We start from the raw sequence: 23,685 nt of genomic DNA on the forward strand, positions 1-23,685 counted from the left end.
GCTCACCATCTGCATCAGGCTCTTCCCGCCCTGAGAAGTGATGACTCGGAGGTCCGGCTTGCGGTTGTTAACCATCTGAGGACTCTGAGGCGGGGGCGGAGATTTGGCTGGAGCCACCTTGCCCAGGCTGTTGCCGTTGGATACGCCCAGGAGGCCCGGGGAGGCCCTGGCACTGGTGTAGCCGTTAGCTGAGCAGAGGTAGACGCAGTCAGTCGCCGCACAATTTCATTTGTCCACGATTGTGCTGAGTTCTCAGCTTTGTCATATCACCACAAAGTCTGTTCATATTTTTCACATCTAATTTTGGATAACTGCCGGACTTCACAGCATTTGTGTTGTGTGTGTGTGTATATGTATATGTAGTATATATATATATATATATATATATATATATATATATATATATATATATATATATATATATATATATATATATATATATATATATATATATATATATATATATAAACATATATATATATATATATACATACACACACAAACATTATGACCAATCCGGCAGTCAACTTTCTACTTTATTTGGCTGACCAGTATTGGAAGAGAACAAGGACAAACGTTTATTGATAATTGGCCCTCTTCTTGGAGCAAACTAAGCCTGCTGAGGAAGGGACGGCCTTCACCCTAACCGGGAAGGCGCCAACACTTTTTCCAAAAATATAGATTACTATTTGAGTCACACGAGAGCAAGCTCGGACACAGGCAATTGCAGTGTCTGTTAGCCCAGGTGATGGGTCAGTTAAGCCACAACTAACCAGCGGCAGGCTGGGATATTCCTCGTAGAATATTACATGACTCGCACGTTTTTTCTGTAGTGCATTCTACTGAGGAGCCAAATTTTGACATGTTAAATCTATCGCAGCACCCATCATATAAATTCCTTGATGTGATCGAAATTATTTAAAGTGCACTGCGCAAAATAGACTTAACATTATTAATACCAGTACTATGGATACCATTAACAAAAATGCCGCGGAACAGCCCGCTACCTATAATATGGACTTTTTAAACATCAAATAATTGTCTCCCAAATAATTTTTAGTTAACTGTCAGTGCTCAAAACATAATATTGAATCAAAATAAATGTTATTATGAATTATTGACCTATCCAAGTTTCCTATTACTTCACATCAAATATTCCACTAAGAAACATATTTTTGGTGGAAGATTTAGCAAATTTGTTAAATAAATAATCAAAAAATGTATAATTAGTTTTTTTCTTACAGTACCGAAAATGAACCGAACCGTGACCTCTGAACCGAGGTACGTACCGAACTGAAATTTTTGTGTACCGTTACACCCCTACTTTCAACCTTATTGAAAATAAGATATTCTTCATCTTAGTATGTTGGTAATGACTGAATTAATTAATTACATGTTACAGAACTGTTGTATTACTCACTCACGGATGTAATTTTACTATTTTGCTGTAAAAAGAGTCAGTAAATGAATGTATATATTTGTGGGCGCTCTGACGTGGGAAAGTGGTAGGATTAAATAAGCTTTGCTTCTTCCTACTGCTTTTTGGACATGATGTGATGTGAGGTGATATGAAACTGTGTGATGTATTGTGTTGTAAATATGCTCATGTTCAAAATAAACTAAGAAAGAAAGAAGAAGAAAGAAGAATTGTCTTGCTGAAATAAGCCGGTGCGTCCATGAAAAAGACGGCGCTTAGATGGCAGCATATGTTGTTCCAAAACCTGTATGTAACTTTCAGCATTAATGGTGCCTTCACAGATGTGTAAGTTACCCATGCCTTGGGCACTAATGCACCCCCATACCATTATGGATGCTGGCTTTTGAACTTTGCGTCGATAACAGTCTGAAAAGGTCGCTTCCCCTTTGGCCCGGATGACACAATGTCCAAAAACAAATTGAAATGTGGACTCGTCAGACCACAGAACACTTTTCCACTTTGCATCAGTCCATCTTAGATGATTTCGGGCCCAGAGAAGCCAACGCGTTTCTGGATGTTGTTGATAAATGGCTTTCACTTTGCACAGTAGATGCTTTAACTTGCACTTACAGATGTAGCGACGAACTGTATTTAGTTACAGTGGTTTTCTGAAGTGTTCCTGAACCCATGTGGTGATATCCTTTAGAGATTGATGTCGGTTTTTGATACAGTGCTATCTAAGGGATCGAAGGTCACTGTCATTCAATGTTGGTTTCCGACCATGCCGCTTACGTGGAGTGATTTCTCCAGATTCTTTGAACCTTTTGATGATGTTATGGACCGTAGATGTTGAAATCCCTAAATTTCTTGCAATTGCACTTTGACAAACGTTCTTCGTAAACTGTTTGACTATTTGCTCACGCAGTTGTGGACCAAAGGGTGTACCTCGCCCCATCCTTTCTTGCAAAAGACTGAGCGTTTTTTGGGAAGCTGTTTTTATACCCAATCATGGCACCCACCTGTTACCAATTAGCCTGCACACCTGTTGGATGTTCCAAATAATTGTTTGGTGAGCATTCCTCAACTTTATCAGTATTTATTGCGACCTTTCCCAACTTTTTTGTCACGTGTTGCTGGCATCAAATTCTAAAGTTAATGATTATTTGTAAACAAAAAAATGTTTATCAGTTTGAACATCAAATATGTTGTCTTTGTAGCATATTCAACTGAATACGGGTTGAAAATGATTTGCAAATCATTGTATTCCGTTTATATTTACATCTAACACAATTTCCCAACTCATAAGGAAACGGGGTTTGTATTAACTATCCATCCATTTTCTACCGCTTATTCCCTTTCGGGGTCGCGGGGGGCGCTGGTGCCTATCTCAGCTACAATCGGGCGGGAGGCGGGGTACACCCTGGACAAGTCGCCACCTCACCGCAGGGCCAACACAGATAGACAGACAACATTCACACTCACATTCACACACTAGGGCCAATTTAGTGTTCCCAATCAACCTATCCCCAGGTGCACTAAATAATGAAAATTATTATAAAAAAATAAATGACTAACAAACTAATACAATTTGTATTAGTTTCTCCAACCCTAAAAACACCAACTTTTTTCTATGGGTCCTAATGCACAGACTGGACAACATTTTTAAAAAGTCACTCACGGACTGGACTTGGACAGCCGCCATTTGAATTATTCAGGTCACCTGCAAGAAGCGCTCCTGTTGAATGAAAAGATAGAATTCAAAATTTATCGAAGTGCTGTCTTGACGTTTTTACTCCATGCTTTTGTCAGGCTGTGGGCTCACCTGCACTGGCCGGTCGCTGCGGCAACCCAGGAGACACGGTGTTCCTCTGAGAAGCCGGTTGCTGCGGCGACAGGAGGTGGGCGTCTGTGAGCGACGGCGACGTTACGTAGGAGGTAGTTACCAGCGCGTTGCCGGGGTTACTGAATTGCAGCGTATTGGGATTGGACGCCTGCACGGTGACAGGCATGGAGAAGGTCTGCTGCGGAGCTGTAGACTGCTGCCACATTTGAAAGGAACCATGATGCTCTGAAGGCACGCAAAGAGGAAATGAGAAAGACTTACTCCGTAGCGTTTGAAGAGAACATCCAGGTCTTCTGTGGTCTTACGGAACTTGTCATCATTGAGGGTACTCTGATCAATGGAGTCTTCGCCATCAGGCTCAGGACTGTCACATCCATTGAAGCCTTTCTTTCTCAAAGTCTACACAGGCAAAATGACAGCAAAAAAGCATGGAGGCGTTTGTACTTCTTGTGACAGAGGAGTTTCAGAAAGCGTTACCTCAATGATATCTGCATTAGTGCGACTCTCGTGGGGCTCATTGTACTCGGTGTACTTGAGCAGCACCTTGTCCATGTCGGTGCTGGCGTACTGGAACAGCTTGTTGGCGTGGTTGAAGATGATCAGGGCGATCTCGCAATCGCACAGCACGCTCAGCTCGTAAGCTTTCTTCATCAAGCCAAACTTTCGCTTTGTGAATGTCACCTAGGAACACATAAACGTTCATGATAATAAATGTTCAAAAGGACCATTTCAGACATACGCCTGAGACCAAACAGCTTCTTGTTGGCGTGAAGTCGTTGAGCCGTGTGCGTTTTATTTTCACCAACAGCTGCTCGCTCAAGTGCATGGTGTCAAACATGCAGAGCATTCAAGTGGCAGGAACTTTGACGAAACTGGAAACTGCAACCCCCACTCCAACCGAACTGCCTCAGTAGAGCTTAAATAGTCCAGAAGAGACTTGCATTTAGTTACCTTCTGATACTCTCTAACTACAAGTACTGGATTTATGTACTGTAAATGCTCCAATTAACACATCTACTCAGTGTAGTACATAGAGCTGGGCCGTATAATACACAATGTTTTTTTAATCAGTCGATATAACACAAGGGATGTAACAATATAAAAATGTAATATTCCAGTTATCGTAGCCAAAATTATCACGATTATCTTATTGTTGAAGGTGCTCAAAAAAAAAAAGTACTTCTTGAGCACCTTCAACAATAAGATATTGTTGAAATATTTGGATCAAGTTATTAAAAAAAAAGTAAATTAAATAGACACCCTGTTAGAGAAACCACTATTTGACATGTTTTGTGTTTCTAATACTTCACTGACAATGTTTTAGTCTTACTAATTTATCTGTTTTAATGGCAAAGCTTGTGTGGATTTAAATATTAGTTTGTACTGTAGCACTTTAAGATGAATATACATAAGGTTTATATAAATAAAGTGTGTAACTGATTAAATCTATTAATAATGTATTATTTCTGGCAGTTGTGGACTCTTTCTCTCTTCAGCTGTCCTTGAATGTACCATAAAAATACCTCAACATCGTATTCCTCTTGAGTATATAACGATCACTCTGTTATGAGAGCACAGCTTGTAGGTTCAATGTGCACAACTGAATATTTAGTTGTAAACTGCAATGTTTTTAGATATGTTTAGATCTGGTATGTTGTTTCTTAAGGGGGAAACATTTTAATATCTCTTGTTTTCATGTTAGCATTTAAACTCGGGAGCTGGCACCAGTCAGTCTCTTAGTTTATCAAAGTGGGTTATTCGATCATTTTAATTCAAAACAGTAATGTCAACCTGCCAATTTTATTTTGCAAATGTCAGTATGCTCACAGTTCTTCATGTTGTTATTGTTATTCTTATTAATGAAGCTATTGTTATTGTGTAAGTTACATGCACACAAGTGAAGCCTCGAGAGTTAATCATGGCTGCCTAATGTACATAAACACAGTCTCTGAAACGCAAACAATTTGCATAGTACAATGTGCAACATTATCTAATGTTTTTAATCATATTTAATGACAACACATGAAGATTTTTAACTTACAAATGTTTGATTCATTTTGCATGCGACACCTTATGTCACGCACAGGCGATTAAAACAACATTCTCCTTAATGCAAGTGTGCGCTGGTTTACAATATAAATAGTGTACATGTACATATCACTTTATTGATGCACAAGTAAGTTTGGCAAAACATAGCTGGTGTGATAGATACATGTAGATAGAATTCCTGCCAAAAAAACAAAAGCATAAACCATAAACTAACTTCCTGACCAAGAGTTCATTATAAACATTTGACACTTTTTGTTAGATATAATTGTGTTGATGAGGCTGTAGTTGTCTTAAACAGGCTAGTTTTTTTTTTTAGAACATTGACAAGATTATATCAAAATTGTCTCAATAATTACTATGAAAAAAATGTTACTTTGATCCCAGGCACGCACGCACAGTTATAAAAGAATGTTGAAACATGGCACTGATTGCCATGAGACATAACTGCACTTTTTTTCCATATAGATAAAAATAGTGTCCATGTATGAGATCAAGGGCTGCCAATTATGGCCAAAGTAATAAGATCATTGTTATCAATAGTGAAATCATGATTACTGATTGTTAGGTAAAGCAGTGTTGGGGTGTGAATGTGATACCATCATCCATCCATTTTCTATTGCTTGTCCCTTTTGGGGTCGCTGGAGCCTATCTCAGCTGCTATCATGTCATTTGGATGTATATATATATATACATATATATATATATACATATATATATATATATATATACATATATATATATATACACACACACACACACACACACACACACACACACACACACACACACATATATATATATACACACACATATATATATATATATATATATATATATATATATATATATATATACACATACAATGGGACAATGCTGGGTGCTGTGTAGGAGACAGAGCGGAGCAGCTGTTAAGACTTTAGCATAGGCGGCTACTTCATATGTTCGTGTGGAACTCGTTCGGTACTCCTCCGCACCGAACCGAAACGGTTCAATACAAATACATGTACCGTTACACCCCTAATATGTATATATATATATATATATATATATATATATATATATACATACACACATACATACATATACATACATGTATATGTGCGTGAAGCATGCGAAATAGTGTAACACAAAACAAGGTTTCACATTTTGCCGATAATGAGCTGGCACTCACCTGTTTGTTTCTTTCATCTGTGATCCGTTGGATCTGTATCTTTTTCCTACCCATGATGCTTTGCGGCAGTCAAGTTGTCTAGTAAAAAAAAATTAAGTGAGGCCAAAAAGCTTTCTTTTCCTCGTCAGCCTGGGTAAACACTCAGAAAGAAGAAGGCAGTGGAGGACAATGGCGCACACTCATTTCTCTGGCAGGTTGTTCGTGGATGGAGCTGAAGAGAAGAGCTACAGGAGACAAAATGTTTTTGGTAAACATTCAGGCCAGACTATTACCGTCATTATTAAAACTAGCCATTCAACACAATACCAAGGTGAGTAAGATTAACTTCCTGGTGACTACACATGGTTGCCTGGTAACTGTTCTCTCTTCTTGTAAAATGTAGAAACTTGGGTTAAACCGGGGCACCGAGTAAGAAATAATTTCACCATATTATCTCAGGCCCTTCAGATTTGAGCCACACATTCTGGCTTTGCTGTGGGGCCTGTTGCTGGGCCACAAGGAAGCCATGAGAGGCACACGTGTTCCAAATTTAACACTTGCCTGCTTGACAATAATTTATCCAGTATGATACATCTCAGTGTTCCCATCCTGGTTGTGAACAATAAATTCATCCTCGTATTTTTTTTAACATTTGCTTATTGGATTTTTTACATATAAAGTACTGAAATACAATTAAACAAATGTCGAATGTTTTTTCCCTCCCCCATATAAGAAACCAACACACATTATAAGTAAAATAAAATAAAAATAATAAACTAAAAAACATCAGTCAGATATGTATAGGCAATATTGACATGAATCCACATACAACTGTACTACTGAATGTCCCCAACATGGTGAAACAATACACAAAAGCAGACCTATCCAGTGAGTATTGCACGATGTGATTTAGCACAATGCAGGGTTTCCCCAAATTTGAAATCTGCATGTGGTGGTGGGGGCGTGGTCAAAATGACATAATTGTATGTTTGCATAATTGTTCATGATGCATATATATATATATATATATATATATATATATATATATATATATATATATATATATATATATATATATATATATATATATATATATATATATGCATATTTTAATGCTGAAAATAATTAACATCAATTTAAAAATAGGTCTGTTTTGCCCTATTTTTATAATTGTTAATATTGTACAATGTAACACGGGCTGTATGTATACCAGTGGAAGTTGCTGATCTTTCAAGTAAAGGAAATTATTTTTCAGTTACTTTTTAAACATGAGTACAATCTCTAATAACAGATAAAATATATAAACATGCTAGACTTTACAAAGAAATGTTTACTTAAAAAATTATAAATACCTCCACATCAACAGAACCAACACAATGAACGTTGAAAAATGGTTTGGCAGGGTTTTATATTTTTTTATATTTCAAGGTTGCTAATTCGCTCATTTTGCTGTCAATCAAAAAAGTCGTCCAATTATCATGCAGTGACCCCCTTCCCATCCATCCATCCATCCATTTTTCCTACCGCTTATCCCTTTTGGGGTCGCGGGGGTTGCTGGAGCCAATCTCAGCTACAATCAGGCGGAAGGCGGGGTACACCCTGAACAAGTCGCCACCTCATCGCAGGGCCAACACAGATAGACAGCAGTGTTTCACTCAGAAAATGTGTTAGTTAAGGTGTTGACTCTCCAGGGGGAGGGTACCGGGGAAGGGGCTGGGTGGGTGGGTGCATCTCGGTCTGTCGCCATCACGTCTCCACGTTGTCGCTGCCACCACAGCATGGGGGGCAATAGACTATAGACTGTGGTGACGTAGGCCAGCTTCGTCACGTGAAGAAGCTTACAACTTTTGGTTGCGTTTTCCGCTCCATTTGCTGAATGGCAATATACGATACATATCTCGATATTTTTTCCTTTTAAGTAAAAACAAAACAGTCCTAGTTACCTGAGATACCAAAATAATGATTTACAAAGGAGAATTAATGCCTTACTGTAAGTAAGCGTTTGCAATAAGCGTTTGAAAAAAAAAAAAAAAAAAAATAGACTTAAAAGTGGGGCCACATGCTGACATATGCTCAACGCCATCCATCCATCCATTTTCTACCGCTTGGCCCTTTTGGGGTCTCTGCTTAATTTTTTACAGGATTTGGGAAGCCTGTAGTTGAATTTTATTATGTAAATGTTATATTTTTATCAACATGTGATAGCAGGGACCATGCCTTTCAAAACTAAGCTGTTACATTACTAATGATTAATGTAACTAGCTGAAAAAAATTGTACAATAGCAATAGGAGAGATTATTCATCCCTGAACACCATGGAGTTCATGTAGGCTTTATGATACATCTATATTATTATATCAACTATCAAGAGACAGAAACTCTTCATTAAACATGTTGTTTTTTGCTGCTTTAACACAGCTCAATCATCACAGAAATAACTTAGTTTTAACTGTAGGTCAATATTGCTTGTCTTTCTCTGAGACAGACAAGGCTTTGCTGTCCGCAACACACACACGCACGCACGCACGCACGCACACATGGCACAGTAAGCTAACGTTACGCTAATAGCTAATTAGCCTTCACTTCAAGGACTGCAAGCAAGCTGAGCTGCCGCTTGTTTGTAAAACGTCAACGGGCTCATAGTGATGTTACTAGTAGTTGACTGGGAGGTGTTTATTATCATTTGGGGAGAGTCCGCTGCCTTACCTGCTAAAAACACCTTTCTGCTTGCTCCACGTTACATGCGCTCTGAATACGCACTGCCGATTGGCTGTTACAAGCGCTCTGAATACGCACTGCTGATTGATTGGCTGTTACCGCTCTGAGTGTAACCAATCTGATGGTTCCGTGGGTGAGACAATGCTGGAGAGACATACTGACAGAGGCAGACACAGAACTAAACAGATCAGATTGTTAAGACTTTTTTTTTTTTTTGTTAAGATTTTAGTTTAGGCGGTGGCTCTTAAGGCGGCCGCCTTAACAGCAAAGCCGCAGCGGGAAACCCTGGACAGACAACATTCACACACTAGGGCCAATTTAGTGTTGCCAATCAACCTATCCCCACTTTCGATAACTTATTCATTCAATCACCGTCCGTGGGCGGGACAAAGTCGAGCATTTATTCAATGATTGTCTAAGTTTGGCTGCAGCACTGTGATGAAAAAAAGTGGCGCCAACTGTCGCCAACAAAATAAGACTTGCTATCTTGCAATAAATATGTTGCACAAAACAACTTAAAAGTAGGGCTGGGCGATATTGCCTTTTTTTAATATTGCGATATTTTTAGGCCATATCGCGATATACAATATATATTAAGATATTTTGCCTTGGCCTTGAATGAACACTTGATGCATATAATCACAGCAGTATGATGATTCTATGTGTCTACATTAAAACATTCTTCTTAATACTGCATGCAGGGAGGGAAATCACAACTAAGTCAATTGACCAAAAGTGTATTTATTAAAGTTATTAAGCAATGGCACAAACATTCAAGTCATTTCCAAAACATAAATTGCAAGATTGTCAGACATTTTAAATGTCAAATAAAAATGACCTGCATAATAGGAAATCAAATATTTGTCCTTCACTATGTGGTATGTTACTAAGGTTATGAAATTCTCTTCATTCTCTAGCGAGTGACTTTACAAATGATGCTACATATTAGCAGTAATGCTACTTTTTATAGCAACGCTTTCGCCCCCCCACACTTGACAAATTACGGTTGTCTGTTCGACATATTCCCACTTGAAGCCGAACCACCGCCAGACGAGGGAAACCCTGCTGTTGTATTGGGAATTAAGTCTTCCTTCTTTTTTTACCAGATCCGCACCATCTTTCTCTCGTACGGCTACGTTAGCAGCTAACGTTAGCCACGTCGCCACCTCTCTGCCCTGCGAGGGCGTGTATGTGATGTAACAGTTTGTGACGTATGAATGAATGTGCGCCAGCTTCTCTGCGAGAAGGAGAGACAGGAAAGAGCAAGGAGAGCTTGAAGTGTACGCCCGCAGCTAAAAGTCCTGCGTGTGAACGTATACTCGAATATTACGATAGTCATTTTCTACATCGCACAGAGACAAACCCGCGATATATCGTATATATCGATATATCGACCAGCCCTACTTAAAAGGCTAGTTACGTTGCACGATACAACTTAAAACTCATGTCACAAAATAAAACTTAAGATTTTTCACGTCAAACAAAACAATGTACCGTATTTCCTTGAATTCCCGCCGGTTGAGGTGGGCGGGGTTTGGTGCTAGCGGGGTGTATAATATAAACAGTAGGAGTCATGGATGCATTGCATTCTGGGTAATTCTTATGTTGCGTTTATAATGTGTTACAGAGCCAATGTTCTCCAGAAATGTGTTTATCATTCTTGTTTGGTGTGGGTTCACAGTGTGGCACATATTAGTAAGAGTGTTAAACTTGTTTATATCACAACCTCCAGTGTAACTTGTATCACCCAGTATGCCTTCCAATCTCGTCCGTGTGACGATAGAAGCAGCAAAATGCATGCGTCAATTGTAGGTTATTCCAAACCTTCGGTGCTCCATCCATCCATCCATCCATCATCTTCCGCTTATCCGAGGTCGGGTCGCGGGGGCAGCAGCCTAAGCAGGGAAGCCCAGACTTCCCTCTCTCCAGCCACTTCGTCTAGCTCTTCCCGGGGGATCCCGAGGCGTTCCCAGGCCAGCCGGGAGACATAGTCTTCCCAACGTGTCCTGGGTCTTCCCCGTGGCCTCCTACCAGCTGGACGTGCCCTAAACACCTCCCTAGGGAGGCGTTCGGGTGGCATCCTGACCAGATGCCCGAACCACCTCATCTGGCTCCTCTCGATGTGGAGGAGCAGCGGCTTTACGTTGAGCTCCTCCCGGATGGCAGAGCTTCTCACCCTATCTCTAAGGGAGAGCCCCGCCACCCGGCGGAGGAAACTCATTTCGGCCGCTTGTACCCGTGATCTTATCCTTTCGGTCATGACCCAGAGCTCATGACCATAGGTGAGGATGGGAACGTAGATCGACCGGTAAATTGAGAGCTTTGCCTTCCGGCTCAGCTCCTTCTTCACCACAACGGACCGGTACAACGTCCGCATTACTGAAGACGCCGCACCGATCCGCCTGTCGATCTCACGATCCACTCTTCCCCCACTCGTGAACAAGACTCCTAGGTACTTGAACTCCTCCACTTGGGGCAGGGTCTCCTCCCCAACCCGGAGATGGCACTCCACCCTTTTCCGGGCGAGAACCATGGACTCGGACTTGGAGGTGCTGATTCTCATTCCGGTCGCTTCACACTCGGCTGCGAACCAATCCAGTGAGAGCTGAAGATCCCGGCCAGATGAAGCCATCAGGACTACATCATCTGCAAAAAGCAGAGATCTAATCCCGTGGCCACCAAACCGGATCTCCTCAACGCCTTGGCTGCGCCTAGAAATTCTGTCCATAAAAGTTATGAACAGAATCGGTGACAAAGGACAGCCTTGGGCGGAGTCCAACCCTCACTGGAAATGTGTCCGACTTACTGCCAGCAATGCGGACCAAGCTCTGGCACTGATCATACAGGGAGCGGACTGCAACAATAAGACAGTCCGGTACCCCATACTCTCTGAGCACTCCCCACAGGACTTCCCGAGGGACACGGTCGAATGCCTTCTCCAAGTCCACAAAGCACATGTAGACTGGTTGGGCAAACTCCCATGCACCCTCAAGAACCCTGCCGAGAGTATAGAGCTGGTCCACGGTTCCACGACCAGGACGAAAACCACACTGTTCCTCCTGAATCCGAGGTTCGACTATCCGGCGTAGCCTCCTCTCCAGTACACCTGAATAAACCTTACCGGGAAGGCTGAGGAGTGTGATCCCACGATAGTTGGAACACACCCTCCGGTCCCCCTTCTTAAAGAGAGGGACCACCACCCCGGTCTGCCAATCCAGAGGTACCGCCCTCGATGTCCACGCGATGCTGCAGAGTCTTGTCAACCAAGACAGCCCCACAGCATCCAGAGCCTTAAGGAACTCCGGGCGGATCTCATCCACCCCCGGGGCCTTGCCGCCGAGGAGCTTTTTAACTACCTCGGCGACCTCAGCCCCAGAAATAGGAGAGTCCACCACAGATTCCCCAGGCACCGCTTCCTCAAAGGAAGACGTGTTGGTGGGATTGAGGAGGTATTCCCTCCACCGATCCACAACATCCGCAGTCGAAGTCAGCAGAACACCATCCGCACCATACACGGTGTTGATAGTGCACTGCTTCCCCTTCCTGAGGCGGCGTATGGTGGTCCAGAATCGCTTCGAAGCCGTCCGGAAGTCGTTTTCCATGGCTTCCCCGAACTCTTCCCATGTCCGAGTTTTTGCCTCCGCTACCGCTAAAGCTGCACACCGCTTGGCCCGTCGGTACCCGTCCACTGCCTCCGGAGTCCTATGAGCCAAAAGAACCCGATAGGACTCCTTCTTCAGCTTGACGGCATCCCTCACTGCTGGTGTCCACCAACGGGTTCTGGGATTACCGCCACGACAGGCACCAACAACCTTGCGGCCACAGCTCCAATCAGCCGCCTCGACAATAAAGGTTCGGAACATGGTCCACTCGGACTCAATGTCCCGCACCTCCCTCGTGACATGTTCAAAGTTCTCCCGGAGGTGTGAATTGAAACTCTCTCTGACAGGAGACTCTGCCAGACGTTCCCAGCAGACCCTCACACTGCGTTTGGGCCTGCCAGGTCTGTCCGGCATCCTCCCCCACCATCGCAGGCAACTCACCACCAGGTGGTGATCGGTAGAAAGCTCCGCCCCTCTCTTCACCCGAGTGTCCAGAACATGAGGCCGCAAATCCAATGACACGACTACAAAGTCAATCATGGAACTGCGGCCTAGGATGTCCTGGTGCCAAGTGCACATATGGACACCCTTATGTTTGAACATGGTGTTTGTTATGGACAATCCGTGACGAGCACAAAAGTCCAATAACAAAACACCACTCGGGTTTAGATCCGGGCGACCATTCTTCCCAATCACGCCTCTCCAGGTTTCACTGTCGTTGCCAACATGAGCGTTGAAGTCCCCCAGTAGGACGAGGGAATCACCCGGGGGAGCACTTTCCAGTACTCCCTCGAGTGTACCCAAAAAGGGTGGGTATTCTGAACTGCTGTTTGGTGCGTAAGCACAAACAACAGTCAGGACCCGTCCCCCCACCCGAAGGCGAAGGGAAGCTACCCTCTCGTCCACTGGGTTGAACTCAAAACGTGCAGGCTTTGAGCCGGGGGGCAACGAGAATTGCCACCCCAGCCCGTCGCCTCTCACTGTCGGCAACGCCAGAGTGGAAGAGGGTCCAGTCCCTCTCGAGAGAACTGGTTCCAGAGCCCTTGCTGTGCGTCGAGGTGAGTCCGACTATATCCAGCCGGAACTTCTCTACCTCGCGGACTAGCTCAGGCTCCTTCCCCCCCAGTGAGGTGACGTTCCACGTCCCAAGAGCTAGCTTCTGTAGCCGAGGATCGGACCGCCAAGTGCCCTGCCTTCGGCTGCCGCCCAGCTCACAATGCACCCGACCTCTATGGCCCCTCCTATGAGTGGTGAGCCCATTGGAGGGATGACCCACGTTGCCTCTTCGGGCTGTGCCCGGCCGGGCCCCATGGGGACAGGCCCGGCCACCAGGCGCTCGCCATCGTGCCCCAACTCCGGGCCTGGCTCCAGAACGGGGCCCCGGTGACCCGCGTCCGGGCGAGGGAAATCTGAGTTCATTTTGTTGTAATTCCATTGAAGTCTTTGAGCTGCTCTTTGTCTGATCACTCACCTAGGACCTGTTTGTCTTGGGAGACCCTACCAGGGGGCATGAAAGCCCCCAGACAACATAGCTCCTAGGATCATTGGGACACGCAAACTCCTCTACCACGGTAAGGTAACAGCTCGGTGCTGAAAATAATAATCATAATAACGGTTTTATTTATTAAATGTGCTCTTCGTGATGGTATCCTCACATCACACTCAATGTTATACTGTATGCCATTGGTAAGCGCAGGGGTGAGAAGAGGTTTTAAAGTTATTAGCGCCTGTTTACTATTACCGCATGCCTTGAATAAGCGCAAGAGTGAGAAGAGGTTTTAAATTAATTAGTGCCCCGGCGGCTATTCAAAGAAATACGGTAAGACTTGTCATGTCACAAAATAAAACTTAACTTGTTTCGTCACACAACAACTTTGAAGACATTGCACAATACAATTTAAGACTCATTATTTCACAAACATTTTTTTTTAAAGTTTGTTACGTTGCACAATACAACTTAAAATACTTGATATATCGCAGGACACAACTTAAAAGACTTGTTATATTTCAGAAAACAAGTTAAGACTTATGTCACAAAATACAACTTACCGTATTTTTCGGACTGGAAGTCGCAGTTTTTTTTCCACAGTTTGGCCGAAGGTGCGACATATACTCCTGAGCGACTTGTGTGTGAAATTATTAACACATTACCGTAAAATATAAAATAATATTATTTATCTCATTTGCGGAAGAGAGGAAGAAAATGTCAGCAATCGTCACACACACGTCAGCAATCGTCACATACACGTCAACCAATAAGAATTTGACGGGGGAGGGTCATGGCAGAAGTGCATTGTGGGTCATGGAATGCTAACTGCTATATGCTACTGCCGTAGCTATTAAAATAGATCATTTTATCGTTGCCGGTAACTTATAAAAACTGAGAAGGGCTGAACAAAAATGGCACCGAAAAGGAAATCATGTACTGCAGATTACACAATATCAAATATTATTTATCTCATTCGCAGAAGAGACCAACAACATGTCAGCAATCGTCACACACACGTCAGCAATTGTCACATACACGTCAACCAATACGAATTCGGCGGGGGAGGGTCAAGGCAGAAGTGCATTGTGGGTCAGGGAATGCTAACTGATATATGCTATATGCTACTGCCGTAGCTATTAAAATGGATCATTTCATCGTTGGCGGTAACTTATAAAACTGAGAAGGGCTGAACAAAAATTGGACCGAAAAGGAAATCATGTACTGCAGATTACAAGCTGAACGTAGTGAAATATGCAGCAGAAAACGACATGAGGAAGCGCGCATACCTTTGGAGTTGGCAGAGTTGTTTAGAAACGACATTGAGGAAGAAGATTTCATCGGATATATGGATTAGGAGTGACAGATTGTTTGGTAAACGTATAGCATGTTCATATGTTATAGTTATTTGAATGACTGTTAGCATAATATGTCACGTTAACATACCAGGCACGTTCTTAGTTGGTTATTTATGCGTCTTATAACGTACACTTATTCACCTTGTTCACTATTCTTTTTTTATTTTAAATGGCCTTTCAAATGTCTATTCTTGGTGTTGGATTTTATCAAATAAATTTCCCCAAAAATGCGACTTATACTCCAGTGCGACGTATATATGTTTTTTTCCTTCTTTATTATGCATTTTCGGCCGGTGCGATGTATACTACGGAGCTACTTACAATCCGAAAAATACAGAAAGTCTCGGTATGTCATAATACACCTTTTTATATTGCATAATACAACTTAAGACTCAGTTTGTCACTCAGTACAACTTAAAATACTTATGTTCTACAATAACAACAGAAGACATGCTATGCCGCACAAATACAATTTAGATGTTTTTCTGTTTTTCATTTTTGAAACAGTTGAGTCGTTAAGCCTCAATAAAACTTAAAATATTTTTAATATTGCGCAATACTACTTAAAAAGTCACACAATACTACTAAAAATTGTTAAGTCACACAACAACTTAAGACTTATGTTGCACAATACACCTTAAGAAACTCAGAATATCACACAGCACAATCGAAGAAACTTGTCAACATCGCACAAACAACTCAAAATACTTTGGTTGTACAATAATATAACAATACATTTTATGTCGCACAATACAACTTTGGTGTTTTGCTGTTTTTCATGTTTAGAAACAGCCGCGGTTAGCTTATGCCAGGGTTTCCCACACATTCATTTATTTGCGGCGGCCCGCTACAAAAGAATTACGGCCGCCACAAATAAAATTAAAAAATAGATAAATAAAAAATAAAAATACAATATTTTTATTTATTTTTTATTTTTGGCTTTTGACTCGCTCGACCGCTCATAAAAGCAATGGGACTCTGTCTGTGAATAGAGCTTGTAGTTACATGTTATATAAATATGTAAATATTATATGAATATGTATATAAATATGTACATAAAGTGTTGTAATTATATTCCAACTCCGCGTTCTTCTTGGTCATCGCCGCCGCTGCCACCCATCTCCCCCCACGCCGCCCGACCACACCACCACAAATAGATGCCTGACCTGTGGGAAACACTGTATGCTTACACTTGAAAGATACTCACAGGGTGGTGAAGGCCACATTTTTACCCTGGAACTAATCAGAATCAGACATACTTTATTAATCACCGAGGAGAAATTAAAAAATAATATTTCTAGCATTTCCTGGGGACCCAGGTGCTTCAGATGTCAATAATTTGTATTGGAACTTAAGATGTTTCAGTGTCCTAAATCAAAACAATATGAATAAGCGCTCACTACAACCCACAGACAAAAACCGCCATTGTCTATGTGTTTCTGAAGCTCATTAAATTGACGTTAAACAGCGAGATGGGATTTAAAATGCCACGAGTGATGTCGCCAATTATGAGCGATCACTAAACTCTTCCCTCTGACCGCCCTGAGGAGCGTGATCAAGTATTGCAGTTATTGAAAGGCTACACAACGTCATATAAAAGGAGCATCTTTGATTAGCCACTGGAATAGTTTAGGTGCTGCGAGGCTGTCTGCCCTCCGCATGGCTGCCCCCTTATTAGTAGAACTGACACGTTCATGCAATCCTCTCCCCTCAAGACGCTGATGGCTCAATTAGAACAGTTTGGCTATATGAAGGTTGACACCAAGAAGCAGAAAAAAATACTAGATAGAAAAAAAAAAAAAAAATAGGGGCACAATCGTGTCCTTGTTATTTCACGAGGGTAAACATTGTGGTCCTACATGTAGGTTAAATCAAGCAAGTGAGCTCCTGCAGGCCTGATGAAGGAGGGGGCAATCAAGCTCAGTCTGTTTTGGAGTAGTGTCATTAGTGCAAGTGACCTTTAGTGGATTATGCACTAGCCAATGAAATGTGGTGTCAGATAAATGCTACGAGGTTTTCACTACTGCACTCACTGATATTTTGTTGCAATAGACCTTTAGATAACACATATCTTGATCCAAGAATTAACCAAATATTAGCAATGCCGTTCTTATAAGCGCTAATACGGATGAACTATTTTTTAGCGCTGGATTGATAACACACTGCTGGTTTACTGTGAGCTAGCCGCGATGTCCTGCTGCTTCCGCATCATTGCATTGTTATTTAAGATTATAAATCATGCCTCTAATCTGGATATGAGGATTTAGCCATTCATTTAAAAGTTGTTCATCTGTGACATTCAATTCATACCCAGAGATGAAGACAAACACACACAACCAAAGACAGTGTCTGCAGGGAGACCTTTCGTTGTTAACCTTTGTTTGCATCATGATTAATTCTTCATAGGAACGGCAAGCTAATCAACATTTTATCAGTCGTCCTTGAACTAAGAACAGACATTGTACAGTAAACTATCGTTTTATTATGTTTTTAGTTTGTATTTCTTGTTTAAGCTTTTCAAATTTGTAGCTCATCCACCTTATATTCAGGATCAACAATATAGGTTCATGGATCATAATTTTTTCCTATAGTAATCGTTGTTGGCTCTCACGAAGTCGGCATGATTTGCATGGTTGGTGAGAAAGGGATCTGTGGTTCCCAACTTTACATCACAAGTTGACGTGTCTGGCTAGCTCATTGTCTTCAAAATGGCTTGGGAATCTCTGAGATTGATACTATTTCGATCATATCAATTAACTGGCAAACTTTCTCAGTCTTTTGGTGTCATACATCAGATATATATGATATCTTCAATACAGAGGCGACTTGCTTTTCCACTCTACTGGCACTTTAATATGCCCTATTTTATCCTCAGGTGTAAATAAAGTTTCTCTCAAAAGTGATGCGAGGATTGACGCAGTCAATAATTGATAGTATTGAGTGTGATTCATTTGAACAACTTGAACTTTTCACCCGCATGTCCTTTTATTTTTGAAGTTAGATGCTCATATCTGAGGTATTCATGGGATTCCATTATAGCAGTCAATTCTGAAATTGTGGCACAGGTGCCACTAGTGATACGCGGGCCTTATCTAGTGATACACCAAAAAATCAATTATATATTTTAATGTAACTGTTTTATTTCCCAATATTCAAACACAGTTTTACTGTTCAAACTGCGTGTAATGTTCCAGTGTACTTGCTAAATACCTACTCAGTGGCCTAGTGGTTACAGTATCCGCCCTGAAATCGGTACGTTGTGAGTTCAAACCCCGGCCGAGACATATCAAAGACTATAAAAATGGTACCCATTACCTCCCTGCTTGGCACTCAGCATCAAGGGTTGGAATTGGGGGTTAAATCACCAAAAATGATTGCTGGGCAAGGCCACCACTGCTGCCCACTGCTCCCCACACCTCCCAGGGGGTGATCAAGTGTGATGGGTCTAATGCAGAGAATAATTTTGCCACACCTAGTGTGACAATCATTGGAACTTTAACTTTAAATAAAACCTCTGCCTTGTTTATGATGAATTATTTTAAAGGCCTACTAAAACCCACTACTACGCAGTCTGATAGTTTATAAATCAATGATGAAATATTAACATTGCAACACATGCCAATACGGCCTTTTTAGTTTACTACATAGCAATTTTAAATTTCCCACGAAGTGTCGTGTTGAAAACATCGCGGTATGACTCGTATGATGACGCGTGCGTTTGACATCTCGGGTTGTAGCGGACATTATTTTCCAGCCCGATCCAAGATATAAGTAGTCTGCTTTAATTACATAATTAAATAGTATTCTGGACATCTGTGTTGCTGAATCTTTTGCAATTTATTCAATTAATAACGGAGAAGTCAAAGTAGAAAGATGGAGGTGGGAGCTTTCAGCCTTTAGCCACACACACAGTCGGTTAAAATTCCCAAAGGCGAAGCTTTATTATGGATCAGAGCGGTCAATTAAACATGGATCCCGACCAAATGTCAACCAGCAGTTTTCGGTGAGAAAATTGTGGTAATACGTTTGCTCTTACCGGCGAGATCAGCGGAGCTTCCAGCAGCGTGACTTGCCTCAGAGACACTGGGTCAACACACATACCCCTCCGACTTTAGGTACTATTTAATCTCACTAAAACACTAACACAATGGGCAGATAAGGGATTTTCCAGAATTATCATAGTAAATGTGTGTAATAACATCTGCAATCGCCTTTTTTTTTTTTTCCTAGTCTTTTACTCTCAATATCCTCATCCACGAATCTTTCATCCTCGCTCAAATTAATGGGGAAATTTTCGCTTTCTCGGTCCGAATAGCTCTTGTTGCTGGAGGCTCACATTATAAACAATGTGAGGATTTGAGGAGCCCTACAACCAGTGACGTCAAGCGCACATCGTCTGCTACTTCCGGTAAAGGCAAGGCTTTTTTATTAGCGACCTGAAGTTGCGAACTTGATCGTCGATGTTCTCTACTAAATCCTTTCACCAAAAATATGGCAATATCGCGAAATTATCAAGTATGACACATAGAATGGACCTGCTATCCCCGTTTAAATAAGAAAATCCCATTTCAGTAGGCCTTTAATATTGGTCATTATGGTGGTACTTGGAGAACCAAGTGTTTTCTGACGAGGTGCTCAGTGAAAAAAGTTTAAGAAACACTGCATTACAGTATATTATAAAATAAATATTTGGTAACTCCGCCTTGTGCCCGAATGCAGCTTGAACAGGCTCCAACGCGACCCAGACAGGGACAAGCGGTAGTAAATGGATGGATGATTATAATGAGGGTCAACAGGACTAAATAGTTCTCAAGGGGAGAGTGTATGAATGATTACAAACCTCATATATTCTGGATCATGGCATTAAAGCAAAAGTTAACATAAATTCTCGCAACGTTTTATACAATTAACATTCAAAATGACCCATGTATTAAAAGGGGAACATTATCACCAGACCTATATGTAAGCGTCAATATATACCTTGATGTTGCAGAAAAAACCCCACGTTTTTTTATCCGATTTCCGAACTCTAAAAGGGTGAATTTAAACGCCTTTCAATTGTTCGCTGTCGGAGCGATGACCTTTCACCCGTAACGTTACAATGGGAAGTAATCCGTCATTTTCTCAAACACATTACACACAACAAGTCAAATCAGCTCTGTTATTTTCCGTTTTTTCGACTGTTTTCCGTACCTTGGAGACATCATGCCTCGTCGGTGTGTTGTCGGAGGGTGTAACAACACGAACAGGGACGGATTCAAGTTGACTTACGTGGAGTGTGCATCGATTAGCACGGCATGCTAATCGATGCTAACATGCTATTTAGGCTAGCTGTATGTACATATTGCATCGTTATGCCTCATTTGTAGATATATTTGCATCCAGCCTTTCCCTCCACCCACATTTAATGCCAAACAAACACATACCAATCGACGGATTCAAGTTGCACCCGTGTCAAAAGATGCGAAAGTCCCTCGTTTGTTCTGCACATTTTACCGACGATAGCGATGCTACGACAGAGATGTGTGGATATCCTGCGACACTCAAAGCAGATGCATTTCCAACGACAAAGTCAATGAAATCACAAAGGTGAGTTTTGTTGATGTTATTGACTTATGTGCTAATCATGCTATTTATCTAGCTGTATGTACATTTGTAGCTATATTTGCAGCCAGCCTTTCCCTCCACCCACATTTAATGCCAAACAAACACTTACCAATCGGCGGATCTAAGTTGCTCCAGTGGTCAAAAGATGCAACCGTTGGTTAGAAGGCGATCGCCGAATAGCTTCAATAGCTATTCACTCAATAGCTTCAGTTTCTTCTTCAATTTCGTTTTCGCTATCTGCCTCCACACTCCAACCATCCGTTTCAATACATGCGTAATCTGTTGAATCGCTTAAGCCGCTGAAATCCGAGTGTGAATTCGAGCTAATGTCGGTATATCTTGCTGTTCTATCCGCCATGTTTGTGTGTATTGGCATCACTATGTGACGTCACAGGAAAATGGACGGGTGGATTTACAGATAGCGAAAATCAGGCACTTAAAAGCCTTTTTTCGGGATATTCCATGATGGGTAAAATTTTGGAAGAAACTTTGAAAAATAAAATAAGCCACTGGGAACTGATTTTTATTGGTTTTAATCCTTCTGAAATTGTGATAATGTTCCCCTTTAAGAATCAAAACAAGTAAAATATGCACAATGTACATGTTTGCTAGCCTAAAGTGCTTCTAGCCTCAAAGCACAATCCAGATCACAATAACAACTCCAAAGATAGAGTATTACTACATATTAAATCAAAGCAACACAGTAAATATGACTAATTTCTACCCCCACGGTGCATATTCAAGGACACCAATGCAGCTGGAAGAGCTTTGAACAAAATGTCTCTTGGTGACCAAGCTTGATGTTAGATTTGATTTCATGGCAAAAGTCTTGTTTGGACATCAGCTCCAAAACGTTATTTATTGGGGGACTAAGTGGGACGGTTCGTTGTGTCCTTTGACAGATGTGAGACAAGCAGGCCCGCTGGCACCAGACAGGTATCACATTTTGGACAGCTTGGTCGCTTGTTAACCGAATAAATTGGTCTAAAACATTACAAAATGATGTTAAAATGAATGTTAGTAAAAATGGCCAGCGTCCACTGACCATAAGACATTACTCTTGGTAAGGATAGCAATTACCTTCCTTACAACTCGGCTGGTTGAGCATTAGCACGCACTACTTTAATTCAAGTCACAGCCACTTTCCTTCGACATTACAGCCGTCTGTCGGTGTAAATGACATGTTCAAATGTTAATACTGTTAACCATTTACATTTAAATACATTTAAATCATCACGCAAGCTCCGGTGTGAAGAAAAGGGAGAGGAGGAAGACGCAGGAAGGAAATGTATCACTCTACTTACCCTGAAATATAACCGATAAAAACCCAAAAGACACGTCTGCCGACGCCAGTTCCGTATAGGTTACTTCTCAGTGAAGAACCATTGAGTATTTTACGCTAAAATGGCGTCTCAGTCTGAAAGAATCTGCAACATTTTATTCCATTTCATTTTTTTAAGTCACTATACTGTCCACCAAGGCGATACAGTGAAAGCAGCGTATAAGCGACGTCATTGACATCACACTGTGAGTGACACGTCCACCAGCCAATAGAAAGCCGAGAAGCAAGTCCACTCGACCAATCGATTTGCATCACGCTACAGTGGGCCAGTCTACAAGGAGAGGACATGACGGAGGTGACGGCCATGTTGTGTGCCATAGTGTTCGTATCCCTCCGCCACACTGTATTTACCTTTTGCATGATTTTTGCATGTGGGCAAAATGTCAGTAGTGTATATCGCCTGTGCTACATGCCGCTACCTCATTTGTTTGCCGTGCATGGCACACACGACTTGTTTGTACTCTACTAAAACCTGGTAAATGGTGTTTTCCAGCGGGTGTTTTACGCCAAATTCGTCCTCCTGTAGTTATTGGAACAACGTCACTAGACGAACCAGACGCATCATACCACTGGTCACTGTAATGTCCATGCACTAAGTGGACAATTTTAGATAGTTTATTGATCTTTTGCTGGAACTTCGCTACAGCAACCACATCTACATGCTTTATTGTACAATTTTTTTTTTTAATTATAATAATATTGAAGATGTATTATGAATAATTGCGTATCATCTACAACCCCCGTTTCCATATGAGTTGGGAAATTGTGTTAGATGTAAATATAAACAGAATACAATGATTTGCAAATCATTTTCAACCCATATTCAGTTCAATATCCTACGAAGACAACATATTTGATGTTAAAACTGATAAACATTTTTTTTTCAAATAATCATTTACTTTAGAATTTGATGCCAGCAACACGTGACAAAGAAGTTGGGAAAGTTGGCGATAAATACTGATAAAGTTGAGAAATTCTCATCAAACACTTATTTGGAACATCCCACAGGTGTGCAGGCTAATTGGGAACAGGTGGGTGCCATGATTGGGTATAAAAGCAGCTTCCATGAAATGCTAAGTAATTTACAAACAAGGATGGGGCAAGGGTCACCAAT

General features: G+C 41.6%; 1 protein-coding gene across 13 annotated transcripts in view; it reads right to left on the reverse strand.

Annotated features, from left to right (window-relative positions):
- Window positions 1-22,743, reverse strand: part of LOC133551130 (myocyte-specific enhancer factor 2D homolog) — a 42,956-nt gene extending 20,213 nt beyond the window's left edge. For 4 of the 13 annotated variants that reach the window (XM_061897516.1, XM_061897511.1, XM_061897515.1 and 1 more), the window contains exons 1-7: window positions 22,534-22,743; window positions 6,481-6,704; window positions 3,738-3,941; window positions 3,522-3,659; window positions 3,240-3,453; window positions 3,096-3,152; window positions 7-188 (exon numbers count right to left, since the gene is read on the reverse strand). In XM_061897516.1, the coding sequence (XP_061753500.1) occupies window positions 7-188; window positions 3,096-3,152; window positions 3,240-3,453; window positions 3,522-3,659; window positions 3,738-3,941; window positions 6,481-6,534 (849 nt within the window). In that variant the 5' untranslated portion in view covers window positions 6,535-6,704; window positions 22,534-22,743. Of the gene's footprint in view, window positions 1-6; window positions 189-3,095; window positions 3,153-3,239; window positions 3,486-3,521; window positions 3,660-3,737; window positions 3,942-6,480; window positions 6,705-9,164; window positions 9,334-14,827; window positions 14,849-22,533 lie in introns of those variants that run through there. The other 9 variants (XM_061897510.1, XM_061897514.1, XM_061897513.1 and 6 more) reach the window with 6 other exon arrangements.
- Between the last annotated feature and the right edge of the window lie 942 nt (window positions 22,744-23,685).

Source organism: Nerophis ophidion, linkage group LG04 (assembly GCF_033978795.1).
Source record: "Nerophis ophidion isolate RoL-2023_Sa linkage group LG04, RoL_Noph_v1.0, whole genome shotgun sequence".
In the NCBI taxonomy this organism is placed as follows: domain Eukaryota; kingdom Metazoa; phylum Chordata; class Actinopteri; order Syngnathiformes; family Syngnathidae; genus Nerophis; species Nerophis ophidion.